The following is a 17494-nucleotide window of genomic DNA, read 5'->3' as shown; positions in this document are numbered from 1 at the left end:
CCAGCGGCGAGCGGGTGTTGGCTCTGCGCCCAGGTGCCCGGTCCGGCAGGGCTGCGCTGCCCCGTGCGCCCCTGCCCACCCGCAGCCGCCGGGGGGGAAAGTTTGCGCTCCTGGCCGCCTGCTCTCCAGCTCCCCTCGCGGACTCTGCAGGGTCCGCGGCTCCCGCGCCCCCGAGGACAGGGGCGCGAGCTGAACGGGCATCGCCGCCTCGCCCGCAATCCTCACCCCGCGAGCCTGGGGCTTACCCTGCGCGCCGACCCCCGGGACGCGAGCCGTCGGCTACGGCGCGTCCTCGTCCTCTTCTGGCCGCTGTCCTGTCTCCTGGCCGGCAGGTTGCGGAAGGCCGGTGCGGCGTCACCGCCCCGTGCTGCCCGCGCGAACTTGCCCGGGGCTCCCGGCCGACCTGGTCCCCGGCTGAATCTACGGGGCGCCCCGCGCTCCCGCCGTCCCCCCCTGCGGCTCCTCTCCGCGCCCCGGGCCGCGCGCTGCAGAGGCCCCCGCGCCCTCGCGCGCGCGTCCTCACCTTTCCAAGTGGCACCCCGCGCGGTGGGTCCGCGGCGCCGCCGACGAACCTTCCTCCGCTGCGGAGGCGCCGCCAGAGGACGCCAGACCCTCACCAAAGGCGCGCGCGGGCCGCGGGGCTCAGGGGCGGGCGCAGGGCCCCGCGGGGCCTGCTTTGGGGACGGGATCCTCTGCCCGCGGAAGTTTCCTTCGCTTGGCTTGGCTTTCCCGACCGCTGTCGTCGTCTGTGGGGCTTAACTGCTGGCGCAGGGGTTTCTATTTTTTTTTTTAAATATATATATTTACAGTGTTACTTCTCCACAAGTGAGCTGCAACAGTGCATTCGCTCCAGGTGTCTGACCACAGGGATGCCACGTTTATGTAACTGGAGACGCGACCGCCCTGATGGGTACGCGGGGCACGTCTGCGAGACACGAAGTTATTAGGCGCGATGCCCGCGCGTCTCCATCCCCGCGCGACTGGTTTCCTAACGGGGCATCTGTTATGGAAAATCAATACGTTGTGTGACTCCCTTCATCTTTTTCACCCAGTTTCCCCCCCAAAACCGCCCCTCCCATCTGCCAACCATCAAAACGTCCTCTGTATCTCTGAGGTGTTTGGGTTTTTTTTTTTTTTCTGTTTTGTTGGTGCATTTATTTTTATTTTATTTTATTTTTTTGGATTCCACACGTAAGTGAAATCACCTAGTGTCTGCCTGTATCTCTCTGGCTCATTTCTCTCTGCGTAAACCCCTGAGCTCCCCCTGCGCTGTCCCCCAAATGGAAAGATTTCATTCTTTTTTTTTTTCTCTTTTAATGGCCAAGTAGTATTCCGTGGTGTCTCTGCACTCCGTCTTCTGCCAGGCGGCCTCCACACCTCGGCTGTTTGTACGTAAAGCTGCGAGGACACAGGAAGGTGTATGTCCTTCTGAGAATGAACCTGTTTCCTCAAATAAACACCCGGAACTGCAGTGCCTGTGTCCGTCTCTGGCTCCTGGGACAGCCTTTGTTGGACAGTCTGTTTTGTCCGGCATTAAGTATTGCTACCCCAGCTTTTTTTTTCTCTTTCCCCATTTGCATAAAATACCTTTTTCCATCCCTTTACTTCGAGTCTGTGTGTCTCTCCAACTGCAGGCAGACGGCTGGTGTCTGGGTCTTGTTTTCTTATCCATTCGCCACCCCCTCCCAGCCCCTGGTGTCTTTGGATCAGGGCTTTGGACCCCTTCACATGTTTAAATTGGTTATTGCTGGGTGTGCAGGTGTTTTGATCACCTTCTTCCTTACAGAAGCTGTTTTACCTCTCCTGTCATGGCTTTCTCTCGGCTGTCCTTCTGTGCCGGATGACAGCCTGGCTGGGTAGAGGGGCTGGGTGGTGGGTCCGTGCTTTCCGTCACTCCCTTCTTCAGCTGACAAACCTGGCGGGGGGGCTCCCTGGCAGGTTACGACCTCCTCTTCTCCTGCTGCTTTTAAGATTCTCTCTCTGTCTCGGGCCTTTGGCGTTTTGATTAGGACGTGTGCTGGGGGCCGGGGGGCTTGGGTTCCCCTGTTTGGGGCTCCCTGTCCGGCTTCCTGGGCTTGGGTGCCTTTTTCTTTCACCAGGTGAGGAAAGTTTTCACTCACTTTTTTTTTTCAAATGGGTTCTCAATCCCTTGCTCTCTCTCTTCATTCTGCGACCCCTGTGCTGTGAATGCTGTTACGTCTGTGGTGGTCCCAGTGGCCCCTTAAATGATCCTCATATTTTTGGGGGGATTATTTTATTTTTTTCTCCCTCTTTGCGGTTCTGATTGGGCGTGTTCTGCTACCTCTGGTGGCCTCTGACTCACTCCTCTGCGTCATCTCACCTACTGTCGATTCCTCCCCGAGCCCCCTCTTCTCCTACGTTCACGGAGCCTCCTGACGACCACTGTTCTGAACTCTGGCCCCTGGTGAATCATGCGTCTCCATCTTGTTGGGTCCTTTTTCCCCTGGGCGCTTGTGTCTCTCTGTCTCCTCCTTTTAGCTGCCTCCCTGTGTGGTGCCTATGGCGTAGGTCCTGGTGGAGGGGCCTCACATAGGAGGCGTCCTGTGGGGCCCGGGGGGGGCAGTCTCCCTGGTTCCCTGAGCTATGGAGTGGCCCCCTCTAATAACCACAGGGCCCCCCCTTTTAGGGGCAGAGATAGAAAAGGGAGGGGCCTAGGGGCCCCTCCCTCACCTGGCCTGGTCCTTGCTGCATCCTCCACAGCGCCCCCCCCCCCCCCCCCCCCCGCCAATGTCTGCATCGCCTCTGCTCTTCAGAAAAAAACCAACACCTCAGGCTCCAGTGAATCTGCAATTCATTTGCGACGGGAGGGAAACGCAGAGCCCAAGTAGATTAGGTTAGAATTCAACGCTTACTTAATTGCAGCGTACATGGAAGGGGCTCCTAAAGGGCCATTTCTTTCTTTTTTTTTTTTTCTAATGTATTTTTACTGACGTCAGAGAGGAAGGGAGAGGGGGAAAGGGGGAGAAAAAGAGAAACGTCATTGGTGAGAGAAAACCATGGATCAGCTGCCTCCTGCAGCCCCCCCCCCCCCCGCCCCCGCCTCCGCACTGCGGACGGAGCCCCCAATCCCAGCATGTGCCCCACTGGGAATCCAACTGTGACCTCCTGGTGCAGAGGTCAGCACTCTAACCACTGGCTGGGAAAAAAAGGGCCGTTTCTGGATCAGAAAACACCCGTCAACAACAAGTGGTGGTGGGGGTCAGCTGCTCGGGGAGCCCTCCCTCTGGGGCCCAGGCACACTCTGGGGCCCAGCCACACTCGGGGGGCTTTCGGCTCGGGGGTGCAGTTCCTCATGGGTGAGCATACACCTCAGGGTCTCTGGGCAGAAGCAGGGCCCTTTTCCAGCCGCATAAACAAGATGGCCGGGTAGCTCAGTTGGGCAGAGCGTCATCCCCCTACGTCAAGGCTGCGGCGTACATCTCCAGTCAGGGCACGTACAAGAGGCAGCCAGTGAATGCATAACCAGGGGGAGGGGGGGGGGGGGACCATCAGCCTCTCTCTCTCTCTCTCTCTCTCTCTCAGATAATAATAATAAAACCTCAGCAACCTGTTGGGGCTTTTGCAAATTCCAAATATCCTGAGATTTTTTTTCCCCCCAACAGTGAGACCTTGGGAACACATTTCAGGACTTTCAGGAACAGGGCACAACATACAAACATTGCAAATCCACAGCAGTGCTATTCTGAATACACCTCTAGGCACAGGATCCAACAACTCTGAACCGTGGGGCTTATCGGATTCTAGAAAAAACACACACACACACATATCCCAGGGCTGACATGGAAAGTGGGTGAGACGCGCATTGCGAAGGCTTTCCAGTTCCAACCTGGATACACGGAACACAGGCGTTTCTCCCTTTCCTAATTTCCTCAAGAGGTGGATCAGAGTTAAGTCCAAAATCAACCAGAAGCCATCAGAACCCCCACAAGACGGCACACAGGTGGTGCATCACGGCACGGCACCCCCCCCCCCCCAGTCTCCACAGTTCTGTTTACCGAGGTAACCCTCAGGAATTCCATTTAAAAACCGAGGTGAAGACCAGCCAGCACCCACATCACGCACCTCACAATCCACCTGGCTATTCCTTTCACCTCTAGGCGCTACAATTCCACGCCCGAGCCCGGCGAGGCTGCGGTGCCCTCGGCATATCAAGCAGCACGGGGACATTCACAATACGCAGAGTTCAGATACGCAGTGAGCGCGAGGCTCCACAACTGCCCACAATAAGTTCATCTAGGACTTTTTTTTTTTTTTTTTGCCAAGACACAGAAACACAGAGAATCCAGGCATCACGCTCAGACCCGTGAGTGACGGGCTCACACTTTAACTGCGGACGCTGCGGGAGGCGTCACTGACTGACAAGTAACGCATGAAAAACCAGCTGTCAGAGCAGGTGGACAGCCCTCGGATGAGCTATCTGTGGAAATGCCCGGGCTCTCCGATGGCTTTTTTCTACCCGTTGAATGTTCATGCAGGGGATGGCAAATTACCTTGAGTGAAATGGAATGGGTGACGAGGTCGGTGAGCAGGAGGGCTTACATACTCACCCTCTCCCCCCGGGAGGAAGCGGGGTCCGGGCTCCCCGCTTCAGTCTCTGGCGACGTCCGAGTCCCAGGTCTGGCGGACCCGGGCGCTGGTGAGGCCAGGAGCTGTGTCCTCGCTGCCCAGAAACTCCCCGTCGAAGTTTATATACGACTGTGTCAGAGATTTGTGTGCCAATAGGAAGTCAGTGTTCCCCCCGGGAGATGACAGCCTGCCAGCTGAACTCCCATTGGCTCAGTTTCTCGAGTGACATCCAGCAAGTGCGGTGAAGAGAGCCTGGGAGGCAGCAGGGGGCACCCCAGGCCCATAGAACCCCCGGTGCCGTTGGACCGGGCTCAAGGGGAATTTTCCTTTGCAGCCTCAGAGCTTGAAACGGCTGAACTTGGGGATGCCAGGCATTGGAGCCCCCCAACCCTGTCCCCATCCGCGGTGGGGGGCCGTGGAGGGGAGGGAGGCCGTGTCCTTGTGGGTGGGTGGCGGGGGGGATGGAGATGCCTGTGTCATGAAAAATAGGGTCCCCATGAGCTTGGCAACAGGTTGAATGTGGGGGGGAATGCACCAGGCCAAGGGCCCACTCCTGTAAAGTGACGCGTGCTCCCGCAACTGTGCGTAATTTTGCATCTGGGAAGGATCAAGTTCAAGGTCAAGACAGCAAGAGGGGGCCCTGGCTGGTGGCTCAATGGTCAGAGCGCCGGCCCCTGCAACGAAGGGTCGCAGGTTCAGTTCCTGGTCCTGGTCTGGTTGTGTGAGAGAGAGGCAGCCAATAGATGTGTCTCACGTCCGTGTCTCTCTCTCTCTCTCTCTCTCTCTCTCTCAAAAATCAATAAATAAAAATTTAAAAAATATATTATTTCTTGAATTTCACAAAAACACCCGTGGAGGATTCTCATGCCAGATAGACACGGTATGAAAACACGCTTACAGAAGACATTTCAGCTTTCAGCCACGGACTGGAAGCTGATGTTTTTTTTTTTCCTTCTTTTAATTTTATTTTCCAGGGACGCAGTCAAAGAACACAGCACCCTTTGCACCATTTACGAAGCCAGGTGAGTCCGCGACATCCTCAGTGCGGCTACCAAAGGCTGAAGGGTACCGTCACTGTCCTACGAGCTTCTGACGTACCTGGCTCTATCCCCGCGGTTCTCAACCTGGGGGTCGCCACCCCTTTGGGGGTCAAACGACCCTTTCACCACAGGGGTCGCCTAAGACCATCGGAAAACACACCTATAATTACAGATTGTTTCTGTGATGAGTCGCGATGCTTTCATTATGTTCCATTTGTAACAATGAAAATCCCATCCTGCCTATCAGATATTTCCACGACGATTCATCACAGTAGCAACGTTGCAGGGATGAAGCGGCCACGAAGATAATTGTATGGTTGGGGGGGTCCCCACAGCACGAGGAGCTGTATGAAGGGGTCGCGGCGTCAGGAAGGTTGAGAACCGCTGCTCTATCTGCTCTGTGTCCGACACATCCGCTGAAATCTCCGTCAAGCCGATAACCGTGATTTCAGTAACAACAATACCTAGCACCGCCTTCACTTACCTCCTGCGATCCGTCCTCTGATTTCAAATTAAATCGTCCGTCGAATTCTGATAGGACGTCTGATTCTAAAACCAAGTGCATCCAAGTTGGAAAGAAAGTGTTTTCACACTCGGAGCAATTTCAAACCTCACATCATTACGCTACACGTTTGAGAAGATTGCCCAGGAAGATGAGGCTTGCCCCGGATCACACAGCTATTTAGCGGCAGAGTTAGAAAAAATATATATAGATTACTTACTCTCATCATCACGCTGTTAGATTGCTTTTTTTTTTTCTTAGATGGCTTTTTTTTTTTTTCCCCTGGAGGAAAAACTCCTATCTAATAATTTTATGTGTATAAAGGCACGGTCTCCAGCTGATATTCTTATGGAAAGAAACGGGTTCCGGGAACAAATTTTTGCAGCAAATCTTTGGAAGGCAGATTTAATGGAAACGAATTATCTGATAAAAAAAAAAATCATGTTTATTTTTATAAATTCAGCGGCAACGCTGACGTCAGAGGGAAAACTTCTCTAGACACAGCCGCCCCTCCGGTGCCTCAACTGCACCAGCAGCTCAGACCTCGTCTGGGCCCTGTACTTGTCAATGTTTAAAGCTTTGCCAGGTGAAGGGCTCACAAGGCCCTCCCTCCCTCTCTCCTCTCCTCGCTCTGTCCCTCCCTTATTTCCACATATTCCAGATGCTGAGAACTGTCACTGGAACTACAGTGGTTCAGTAGCTTCGGTAGACGTCATGAGTTAGCCTTAAACCTTGTAGCGTCTTATCTATTGTGTGCATATAATTTTGTTTACTCACCCAAGGAATTTCTTAGGACAAAAACTTTTTGTTTGTTCGTGTTTTGTTTGTTTTTTTGTTAATCCTAACCCGAGGACATTTTTTCATTAATTTTTAGAGAGAGTGGAAGGGAGGGGGAGAGACAGAGGGAAACATCAATGTGAGGGAGACACATCAATTGGCTGCCTCCCGCACGGGGATCGAGCCAGCAACTGAGTGCGTGCCCTTCACTGGGATTGAACCAGGGACCCTTCTGTGCACAGGCCGGCGCTCTGTCCACTGGGCCAAAGTGTCCAGGGCAGGACAACATCTCGGAAGCAGAATCCTATGATGGAAGAGTGTGCCCCTTGAGAAACGTTTTAATATATATCTATATCTATATCTATATCTATATCTATATCTATGTCTATGTCTATGTCTATATCTATATCTATGTCTATATCTATATCTATATCCATATCATCTCTATCTCTATCTCTATCTCTATCTCTATCTCTAGCTATATCTCTATCTCTCTCTCTATCTATATCTATATGTGCCTGTCTACAAATTTGCATACATCTTAAAGAGAAAGCACAAATCCTTACAAGTAAATAGCATCGTGAACCCACCAACCAACTGGGAACCAGAACCTCAGAGGGGCCTCAGACTCAGGCTGCCCCTCCCCTTGTCCCCAGAGGTGACCGACGGCAGGGCTTCTGTCACCGTCCGTCTCAGGTTCGGTTCCTGAGAAGCAAGTTCCTTCCCTGATGAGGGTTCTCTGGCCGGTGACTTACTGAAGCAGCGCTGAACCGAAACACGTGCGAGATGTTCAACAAGCAGCAGAGGGGAGGCGCAGGAAAGACCAAGGGAGTGGGTCCTTTTTTTTAGTTTGTTTTTTTTTTTTAGATCTCTGGGCTCAACTCGATGTCTTGGGCGCCCTGTGATATCAATGACAGAGCAGGAGCCATCCACCTGGGCGCCCAGTGGACAGTCACTTGCATGAAAAGACTTTAGCAAAAGGCTAACCCCGTGCCCGGCCGGTGTGGCTCAGTGGTTGAGCGTCGATCCAGGAACCAAGAGGTCACCGGTTTGAATCCCGGTCGGGGCACCTGCCAGGGCTGTGGGCTCGTTCCCCAGTGTGGGGCGTGCAGGAGGCAGCAGGTCAATGTGACTCTCTCGCTGATGTTTCTATCTCTCTCCCTCTCCCCCGCTCTTTCTAAAACCAATGAAAACATATTTAAAAAGAACAAGAGAAAAGCTACAAGAATTTGTCATGAGCCTGGATGTCCTAGGAAGTTCCTTTAGCCCAAAGGAGAAGGATGTCAGATGGAACCTTGAAAAAAAGAAGGAAAGCTAGGAACAGCAAATAAATAGGTACCTATGGAAGAATTATTTCCTTTTAAAAACATCCCTTAAGGTGCATTTATAGCAAAAAAAAATCTGCTGTGGTAGCTGGAACATGGGAAAGTAAAAATATAAGAAACAAGGCAGAGAGAGAGAGAGAGAGAGAGAGCTTGGGGGTGGGACCGGGCTGTGCTCAGGTTGTAGCATTAAACAAGCGGGATTTGGCCGTCGATGGCAGACTGGTCACTTAAAAATGAATGCTGGGAACCATACATAATAACACAGGAGGACACCCTGGCCTGTGGGGCTCAGTGGTTAGAGCGCCGGCCTGCACACCTAGGGCCTTGGGTTCAATTCCTGGTCAAGGGCACGGACCTCGGTGGCAGGTTCGATCCCTGGGCGTGTGCAGGGGGCAACGGACTGATGTTTCTCTCAAACATGGTTGTCTCTCTCTCTCTCTCCCTCACTCCCTCCTTTCCACTCTCTCTAAATGGAAAAAAATATCCTCGGTGAGGATTAACAATAACAACCAGAGTCTTACGTATCCGAACAGAAGCTGTGAGCCCTGGCCGGTGTGGCTCAGCGGTGAGAGCATCGCCCCAGGCACTGAAGGGTTGCAGGTCGGATTCCCGGTGGTCAAGGCACACACCCAGGTGGCAGGTTCGATCCCCAGTCAGGGCGAGTGGGTTGATGTTTCTCTCTCTATCCCCCGCACCCCCCTTTCATCAATGAAAAAACATAATCCTCCGGTGAGGGCTTAAAAACAGAAACAGATACGAGCGGCTAATACGTAAATGAAATAGATTTATATCCTTACACGTCATCAGGAAAAATGAGATGGTGTTACCCATCCATTATGACGGATGGAGAGGCTGTGGAGCGGCTACAATTCGCGTGCGTTTCAGGGGGAAATGAAAAATCCTTCCATGCTTTGGAAATCGAGACTATGTGGGCCGTCGCCTATAACGCTGTACATTCACCTACCCTGTGACTCAGCCGTTCCACTCCTAGCTTTTGTTTTGTTTTTGTGGGTTTTGTTTTTTTCACCCAAGAGAAATGACACCATCTGTCCATCCAGAGACCTGTACGTGAGGTTTAATTCCTGACAGGCCAACAGCAGACAGGTCCAGCAACAGATGAAGGGCCAGACCCATCTCGGGAGGGTTACCCGTGGACCCCCGCACAGCAGCCCAGGAAGCCAGCCAGCCATCTGCTCCAGCGTGCCTGGGGATCCGCCGCATGACATGACAGCAGGGGAGGGGGACGTTTTTCCTGCCGCGGGGCCATTTAAATACCATAACGTCATTCGGGGTGCGGCGGGGGGGGGGGGGCATACGAAATGATCAACTTAAACATTCGCCTGCTCGATTTGGACAAACATTGAAGGAACTCGCCCCTGAAGGGGCCGTGTCTGCAATACTATCAACAATAAAAAATACATTAAAAAAATAACAATAATAATTAGCTCACCCCTAATGCCTTGGCAGGGCCAGACCAAATGATTTCAGGGGCCTTATACGGTCCATGGGCTGGCCGTTCCCCACTCCTGTACTAAAGGAAGGAAGCCGGACATAAACTAATACATAACGCATAACTCCCTTCAGGTGCAGGGCCAGACTAGGCAGCAGATCTACAATGACCGGACCTAGGCCAGTGCTTGTGTGGAACTGAGAAAGGCAGGAAGGTTCAAGGGGCGAGGGCACTGTGGGAGAGAAGAAATGTATAGTGGCTCATGCATTTGTCGAGACTCGTCTAATTATACATTTAACGTTTTCCCTCATGTGTTATACCTCCAACGGATTGTGATTTTTAAAGAACGTGAAGGCCGGCCGGCGTGGCTCAGGGGTTGAGTGTTGCAGCCAGGAGGTCAGGGTTCGATTCCCGGTCAGGGCACAGGCCTGGGTTGTGGGCTCGATCCCCAGTGGGGGGCGTGCAGGAGGCAGCCGGTCCATGATTCTCTCTCATCACTGATGTGTCTGTCTCTCTCTCTCCCTCTCCCTTCCTCTCTGAAATCAGTAGAAAAAAAAAATATTTTTAAAAAATAAAATAAATAAGACCGAGAGCCTGCCTGGCTGGAGCCTCGGTGTGAGGTGGCGCGGCTGGATGATCGCAGCATTTGTGATGCAGTTTTGCGTTGTTTTCTTTGAACGGCTGGGATCCCCTGCAGAGCGTTTCCCTACGAGAGGCACGTGTACACGTAGGAGAGCGAGCAACACGAGTGTGGATGGGAAGGTGTGATGCATACAGACCTCGTTTTCCGGATCATTCCATTGTGCACCAACAGGACACAGAATCCCAAGCAGGTGCCAATAGACTTTTCCAGAAAAAAAAAAAAAATCCTCAGAGAGCCCTACTGATCTCTCACTATCCTCACACCGCACCCTCTCAGGTTCTGCGGTCACATTTTCCTGTTACAAAAATACAATCGCTGATTTTTTTTTAAAAAAAGGGCGACGATATTTAAAATTAATGCGTAGAGCCGTGCCAGCTGGCGGAGAAGGGCCCGGATTTAGATATTTACCTCTGTAAAGTCGGCACAATTGGGGAAACACACACACACACACAACACACCTCAAGCTTTATAAGGAAAAGAGGTCAATACGGAGGCGGCGCTTATCTATTGTTTGCCGTTCACTGAGGCCTGGGCTGGCCCAGGGACATCCGCTGAGCGTGAAGGGACCCTGCTCTGCGGGCGACATTGGATTGACCACACGTCGGACTGTGCCACCACCTCCCTCGCTGTGGGAAGTCAGGGGCACCAGGGAAACGTGTCTGAGCATCAGTCGCCAAAGAGAAATAGACCTGCCAGGCCCCAACAGGGCTCAGCAGTTGAGCAGCAACCCGTGAACCAGGAGGTCACGGTTCGGTTCCCGGTCGGGGCACAGGCCCGGGTTGTGGGCTCCAGATGCCTCGTGCGGGGTGTGCGGGAGGCAGCTGGCCCATGACTCTCTCTCATCATCGATGTTTCTCTCCCTCTCCCTCTCCCTTCCTCTGTGAAATCAGTAAAAATATATTGGGGAGGAGGGCGGGAAGAAAGACGAGAACCCAGGGTCCCGAGGGAGAAGACACCCTTAGGCACACCGGTCAGGTGGGTGTGGTGGACGTGGGCCTGCTGGTGGGCCAAGGTGCCCGCGGGCTTCTAATGGGAACCAAAGGATGGGGGCCCCTCCCGAGAAAACGGGGTCCCTGGCCCAGCGGGTGGGCCCAGCATCCAGGGCTGTGGGCTCCGTCCCAGTGGGGTGTGCAGGAGGCAGCGAGAGGTGATTTTTTTCTCTCTCTCTTTCTCTCTCTCTCTCCCTTGCCTTTTGTGTCTCTCTCTAAAAATCAATTTTTTAAAAAAGCATATTTTTAAAAAAAGAAAAAGAAAACAAGGTCCCTTGTTTGACTGAAACACCACGGACAGCTCCAGGCACGTTAATCTCCCGAGGCTGACAGGACCCCAACTTCCTGACAGCCCCTGTGTGCCACGCATATAAGCGCAAACCTGAGACCACGGGGTGGGGGTGGGGTGGGCAGGGATCCCCTGAAATGTTCGGGGGGAGGGGAACCGATTTTTTTTTTTAAATAAAATGGTCTTAGTGGACATATATCACGAAGGGGGCCGCCCTGCTGGGGGCTGGGGGCTGGGGGCCGGGGAGGGCGGGAAAGCCCGTGGGTGGGGGCAGGGGCGGGGATCCCCGCTCCCGCGCCGGATCCTCCGTGGCGGTGGCGGTGGCGGTGGCGGTGGGGGCGAGCGGATCCCGCGCCGGCGAGGCCGGAGCAGCGCTGCGCCATGTGCTCCGGGCTCCTGGCCCTCCTGCTGCCCCTCTGGCTCTGCTGGACCCTGGGGACGCGCGGCTCCGAGCCCCTCAGGTAAGGCAGGGCCCCCCCAGGGCGCCGTCGGCTGGTTCCGGAGCCGCCCCAGCGCGCGCGGTCGGGTCCGGGGGCCGAGGCACCGCCGGGGCTGCACCCAGGGGCCTCTCTCTGCGCCGCAGCTGAACGGGGCGGGGAAGGGGGGTGCCTCCGTGAGCCGGTCGCCCGGGGAGGGAGCGGGGGAGGCGGGTCGAGGGCGCTGCGCGCCTCCTCCCTTGGCCGGTTCCCAGGGCCTAGGCCACCCGGGCGCAGCGCACCGGGCAGCCGGCTCCGCCTCGGCCCGCCCTGCCGCCGCCGCGGCCGCCTCCCTTCGCTCCGCGCTCCTCCCCTCGGTGCTCCCCTCCCCCTGCGCCCTCCTCCGCTCCGGGCCAGCGCGGCAGCGGCGGCAGCAGCAGGAGCAGCCCCGGCTGCGGGTCGCGACGGCGGCGGGGCGCCCCCTCCCCCGTGCCGGGGCGCGGCGGAGGGATGTGGGGCTTCGCGGGGAGAAGGCTCCTCGGCTTCTTCTCGGCCCCGGTGCTGGTGGCGGTGGTGTGCTGCGCGCAGAGGTAGGGTCCGCCCGGCGGCCGGGGAGCGGGGCCCTGCGCCCCGGAGCGCTGGCTGGCGCGCGCCGCCGCCTGACCCGGCTCCCCGGGCCCCCTTCTCCCCTCTCCCCGCAGCGTGAACGACCCCGGGAACATGTCCTTCGTGAAGGAGACGGTGGACAAGCTGCTGAAAGGCTACGACATCCGCCTGAGACCCGACTTCGGGGGTAAGCGGCGTGTGCGCGGCCGGCCCGCTGCGGGGAAGCTCGCCCCGAGGCACCGGCGGCGGCCTGGGTGGACCAGGGAGGCGGGGTCCGCCTCCTCCGAGCTGCGGCGAGCGGTGGGGGTGGGGTGGGGGACCCTGCTCCTGCGCCCCCTCCTCGGGGAGCCCCCCTCCCGTCTCCCCGGAGCCCCCCGCACTCCCAGGCCCGAGCCCGGCTGATCCCGTGTCGTGCGCTTCCCGCAGGGGCGCCGGTCTGCGTGGGGATGAACATCGACATCGCCAGCATCGACATGGTGTCCGAAGTCAACATGGTGAGTGCCGCCCCCCGGGGGCTGCCCGAGACCCTGCGCCGCCGCCGCCGGGCCCACGGCGCCCACAGGACCGGGCCTGAGGCCTCCTCTGCCAGGGCCCAGCCGCCCGGCTCCGGCTCCGGCTCCGGCTCTGGCTCCGAGGCGCCGGCCTCCTGCGCGTGCAGCGGCCTCCACCCGCCCGGGCGCGCGAGGGGGGCGTCGTGGGCATCGCAGCCGCGCGCGGAGGGTGCCGCCTGGCCTCCCCGCGGCAGGAACGGGTCCCCGGCCGGCCTAGCGCTCGGCGGGCCCCGCCGCTGGGGCTGCCGGCTCCTCCCGCGCTGGGTTCCCGGTTCCCAGGCCGCCTCCTTAGCAACAGGCGCCGGGGAGCCGGGAGGCGGGCGGGAGCCGTGGGGGCGGCTCGGATGCCCGGCATTTCGGGCTCCTGCGGTGTCTGTTTGGGAAGCGATGCGGGCAGCTGGCGAGGGCCCGGGCGACGGCCTGTGGGCGCGGGCTGCCTCAGTTTCCCCGGTGCCGGTGGCCTGGCAGCAGGGCCGGCTCACGGGCGGGGAAACCGCGTGCACCCAGCGGGGCCGGGCGCTGTCAGAGGTGCTGAAAGGGGCCGGGCTGCTCTGAGCAGGGAGGCCCCGCTCCGAGCCTGTCACGGGAAGGGCTGTTCACGCAGCTGGGGAGGGCTCCCCACCCCGGCCCGTGGGAGGCGGGGGTCCCCGTCCCAAGGTGCGACAGTGGGAGGTGGGCGTTCAGGCTCCGGCCCGGAACCACCGGGCGTCACCACGGCGCACCAGAACCCCCGTGACTGGCGCGTGGCCCTGCAGTGCCGTGCGCCCAGGGCAGCGTTTCCTGTTGGGTGGACACTTGGGGAGGAAGGAGCCTTTGCAAACGGGGCTCCTGGGGAAGCGATCACTTGGCAACTTTCCGTCCGGCCACATCCCGAGCTGACGGCGTGGGTCACGGGTGGACGCGACGGGCTCCGGGCTCGGTGTGCGCGCCAGTCACGTGCGCAGACGTGTTCCCAAATGCAGGCTCCCAGGCGATCACGCGCCGGGGGTCCCGGTCCAGCGGGGGTGGGGGGGAGGAGGAACGCGGGTGCCTCCTGGTTGTGGTGCGGCAGGTACCTTGTGGACAGTGTTTCGAGAAACTTTGCAATAAATCACAGACATGCAGACACTTGGAGAGACACACGGACACTGTGATTTCCGAGTGCATCGCGGCACATGCTTACGCGGGGAGGCCGCGGTGGGTTTCGTAGGAAGGAATCTTTGGCCCCGGAAAACTGTGTGGGTTTTTTTTTTTTTTTTTGGTCAAATTTTCATGCTGAGCATCAATATTTTAAATTATGATAATGTGTGGTTTAAAAAAAAAATTACCTTTCACTCCCCTCAGCCGTTTCTACAAAAGGCATTATACCAGTAAAAGTGCTAGAAAGAGACATAGAAGGAATATGACTTGACATGCATTACATTAACAATTAACATCATGTATAGTTTACATTTTGGGGGGGGAGGGAGTGATTTTGTAGAAAAAATAATTCTGTCCAAAAGCTATAGTTTATGGTCTAGAGAGAGGGGGGAGAAAAAAAAACCCACACAAGTTATATACTTAGGATCTACTCTGTCACCTGTGGTTTTCTTAATTGGGGACTTCACAGTCTCCAGAGAAGACCATTTTTTTATGGACGTTAATTGAATATTTAGTGGATCATTGTGCCAAAGGTCATTCTGTCGGATGCCGAAAGGGAGAAGACGCATTGATGTGGTGCTGTAAGAAGCCTGCACACTATTGTGTCGGTCCGGACCATGGACTGTTCTCTTTGCACTTATTTTTTAAAAAAATTCTTTATTGATTAAGTTATTACATATGTGTCCCTATCTCCACATTACCCCATCCCCCCAACTCATGCCCTCACCCCCCGGGTGTCTGTGTCCATTGGTCAGGCTGATATACACGCATACAAGTCCTTTGGTTGATCTCTCCCCCTTACCCCCGCCCTCCCCTACCTTCCCTCTGAGGTTTGATGGTCTGATCGATGCTTCTCTGTCTCTGGATCTGCTTTTGTTCATCAGTTTATGTTGTTCATTATATTCCACAAATGAGTGAAATCAGGTAGTATTTATCTTATTTCGCTCAGCACAATGCTCTCCAGGTCCATCCATGCTGTTGCCAATGGCAAGAACTCCTTCTTTTTTACGGCAGCGTAGTATTCCATTGTGTAGATGGACCATGGTTCTCTAATCCACTCGTCTGCTGATGGGCACTGAGGCTGTTCCCAGATCGTAGCTATGGTGAATGGTGCTGCTGTGAACATAGGGGTGCCTATGTCCTTTCCGATTGGTGTTTCTGGTTCCTTGGGATATAGTCCTGGAAGTGGGGTCACTGGGTCAAATGGGAGATCCATGTTTTTTGCTCTTTGCACGTAATTTTTAAGCTCGAGTTGCATAATGGCGTGGCCTCACGTGGGTACCTGCCTCGTTCATGGCTTACAAGTTGAGGTGCCTCCATTTTCTCTGGGCCCTGTCGCAGAAAGGCCCATTGCAGACACACGCCATGACATTGAATGCCCTTTCACTGGAGGGCAGGCCCCAACGCTCATGGTTACGCAGGACCCGTGCAGGCCCACTACTGCATGCGTGCTTGTGTGTGTGCACGCGTGTGCTCACGATGGTAACTTCTGTGGCGTCTCTAGCCATAAATGCAGTATAAACCACAATTGGGGATGGTTGGGGTTGGAGACCGAAGGTCACTCATTGGAGATCAAAGGTCACTCATGGGAACCGGCTCCCATGATCCGCTGGAAAAATTGGATTTTCGTTCACGTATTTGCTTCTGAGCATGGCTGTGATCGTGGACCTATGAGGATATTTTTCTTATATTTTATTGGTTGTGTTTTTTTTAATGTTTTTGTTGATTTTATCTTTTCATGTGGGCATATTTTTATCTTAGTAGAATGAAGACCCTTCTAATCACAGGGCTGCTTCTCCCCGGACTGTGCTGGGCGCATGGGGGGCACCAGCGGGTAGTGGGCGCCCATCTACCGGGGAGGGCTGGGCAGGCGTCTCCTAGGCGACTACTAGTGGCATTAGATGCCTCTGCCTCCAGGTCCTGCAGGTTTTAGGGAGACTCATGTTGGGGTCCCACCTGCTGAGATCCTCTCTCTCCCACCATGGGGCCTGTCTCGCCATGGTGGCTGCCTCTCGCGATACTGGCTGCTCTCTCGCGATGATGCCAGACTCTCGCGATACGGCCCACCCCCAGCGATGGTACCTACCTCTCGCGATACTGGCTGCCTCTCGCTACACTGCTTGCATCTAGCAATGGTTCCAGCCTCTCGCGATGGCGCCGGCCTTTCGGGATGGTGCGTACCTCTCCTTTTTCGTCTGTTTTCGTAGGGAAAGAACAGAGAATATGTGAGTATGAGATTAGGACCATCAGTCAGTCATCTTGTATAAAAACAGTATACATTCTATGGTGGCGCTCCCTTCACCACCTGTCCTGTCCCAGACAACTGAATGTCCTTAGGTTATGAGACTCAGTAAGACATGGCCTTGCATTCAGGGTGTTGTAGCCGTCAGAGGAGAGATGCCAGGTGGTTGTCACAAAAAGCAGGAGCAAAAGAAAGGACCAGCCCGGCCTCGTGGTTCAGTGGGTGAGCCTCGACCTATGAACCAGGAAGTGAAGGTTCGATTTCCGGTCGGGGCATACGCCCGGGTTGCAGGCTGGATCCCCAGTGCTGGGGCGTGCAGGAGGCAGCCCTTGTCATCACTGATGTTTCTATCTCTCTCTTCCTTCTCCCTTCCTCTCTGAAATCAATAAACATACATTTAAAAATTATATTTCAGTTGGGGGAGTGGGGCAATAGAAGTGTGCCTGGTGTGGCTGGAGGCAGATGTTCGCGTTAGGGAAGAAGATGGCAAAGGCAGGGATGGTTGGATAGGAGGTGGTGGAGGCGATTGGGAAGATGAGATTAAAGGGCAGGACCAACCCCTGTTCTCCTAGGCCCCTTTCTGCCGCGCCAAGGGTCGCAGATGCGAATCTTCAAGAAATAAGGAGCCGGTAAATGTGTGTGTGTGTGTGTGTGTGTGTCTTTAAAATACATGATTGACATGATGTGAGCTGTGGTTTAAGATGAATATTTTGGCCACAATGTAAACTTAGAGGAGTGAGGGCAATGAGGTAGAAGAGAGACGTTTACAAGGACATTGAGGGTCACAATGACCATGGCAGGGCCTTCCTTGACATTCTCATTAGGTGGGAAACCCTTCTCAGGGTTTCATTAGATATATTTTTCCAAACGTATATCCTGTATAATAAAAGGCTAGTATGCAAATTGTCCTCTGGACCGGGAGTTCGACCAGGGGATGGGGCTGGCCGGGGGAAGGGAG

At 55.4% G+C, this 17494-nt stretch overlaps 1 protein-coding gene across 1 annotated transcript in view; it reads left to right on the top strand.

Annotated features, from left to right (window-relative positions):
• The first annotated feature begins 12495 nt into the window (after positions 1-12495).
• The window catches only part of GABRB3 (gamma-aminobutyric acid type A receptor subunit beta3), a 34202-nt gene continuing 29203 nt past the window's right edge, over positions 12496-17494 (top strand). The window contains exons 1-3 of the mRNA XM_070400474.1: positions 12496-12608; positions 12720-12811; positions 13051-13118. Coding sequence (XP_070256575.1) covers positions 12529-12608; positions 12720-12811; positions 13051-13118 — 240 coding nt within the window. The 5' untranslated portion in view covers positions 12496-12528. The remainder of the gene's footprint in view (positions 12609-12719; positions 12812-13050; positions 13119-17494) is intronic.

This window comes from Myotis yumanensis, unplaced genomic scaffold (genome assembly GCF_028538775.1).
Source record: "Myotis yumanensis isolate MYYU_CA2020_CCGP unplaced genomic scaffold, mMyoYum1.0.hap1 SCAF_20, whole genome shotgun sequence".
Lineage (NCBI taxonomy): Eukaryota > Metazoa > Chordata > Mammalia > Chiroptera > Vespertilionidae > Myotis > Myotis yumanensis.
The sequence above is the reverse complement of the archived record's forward strand: the minus strand, read 5'-3'. Positions and strand labels throughout refer to the sequence as shown.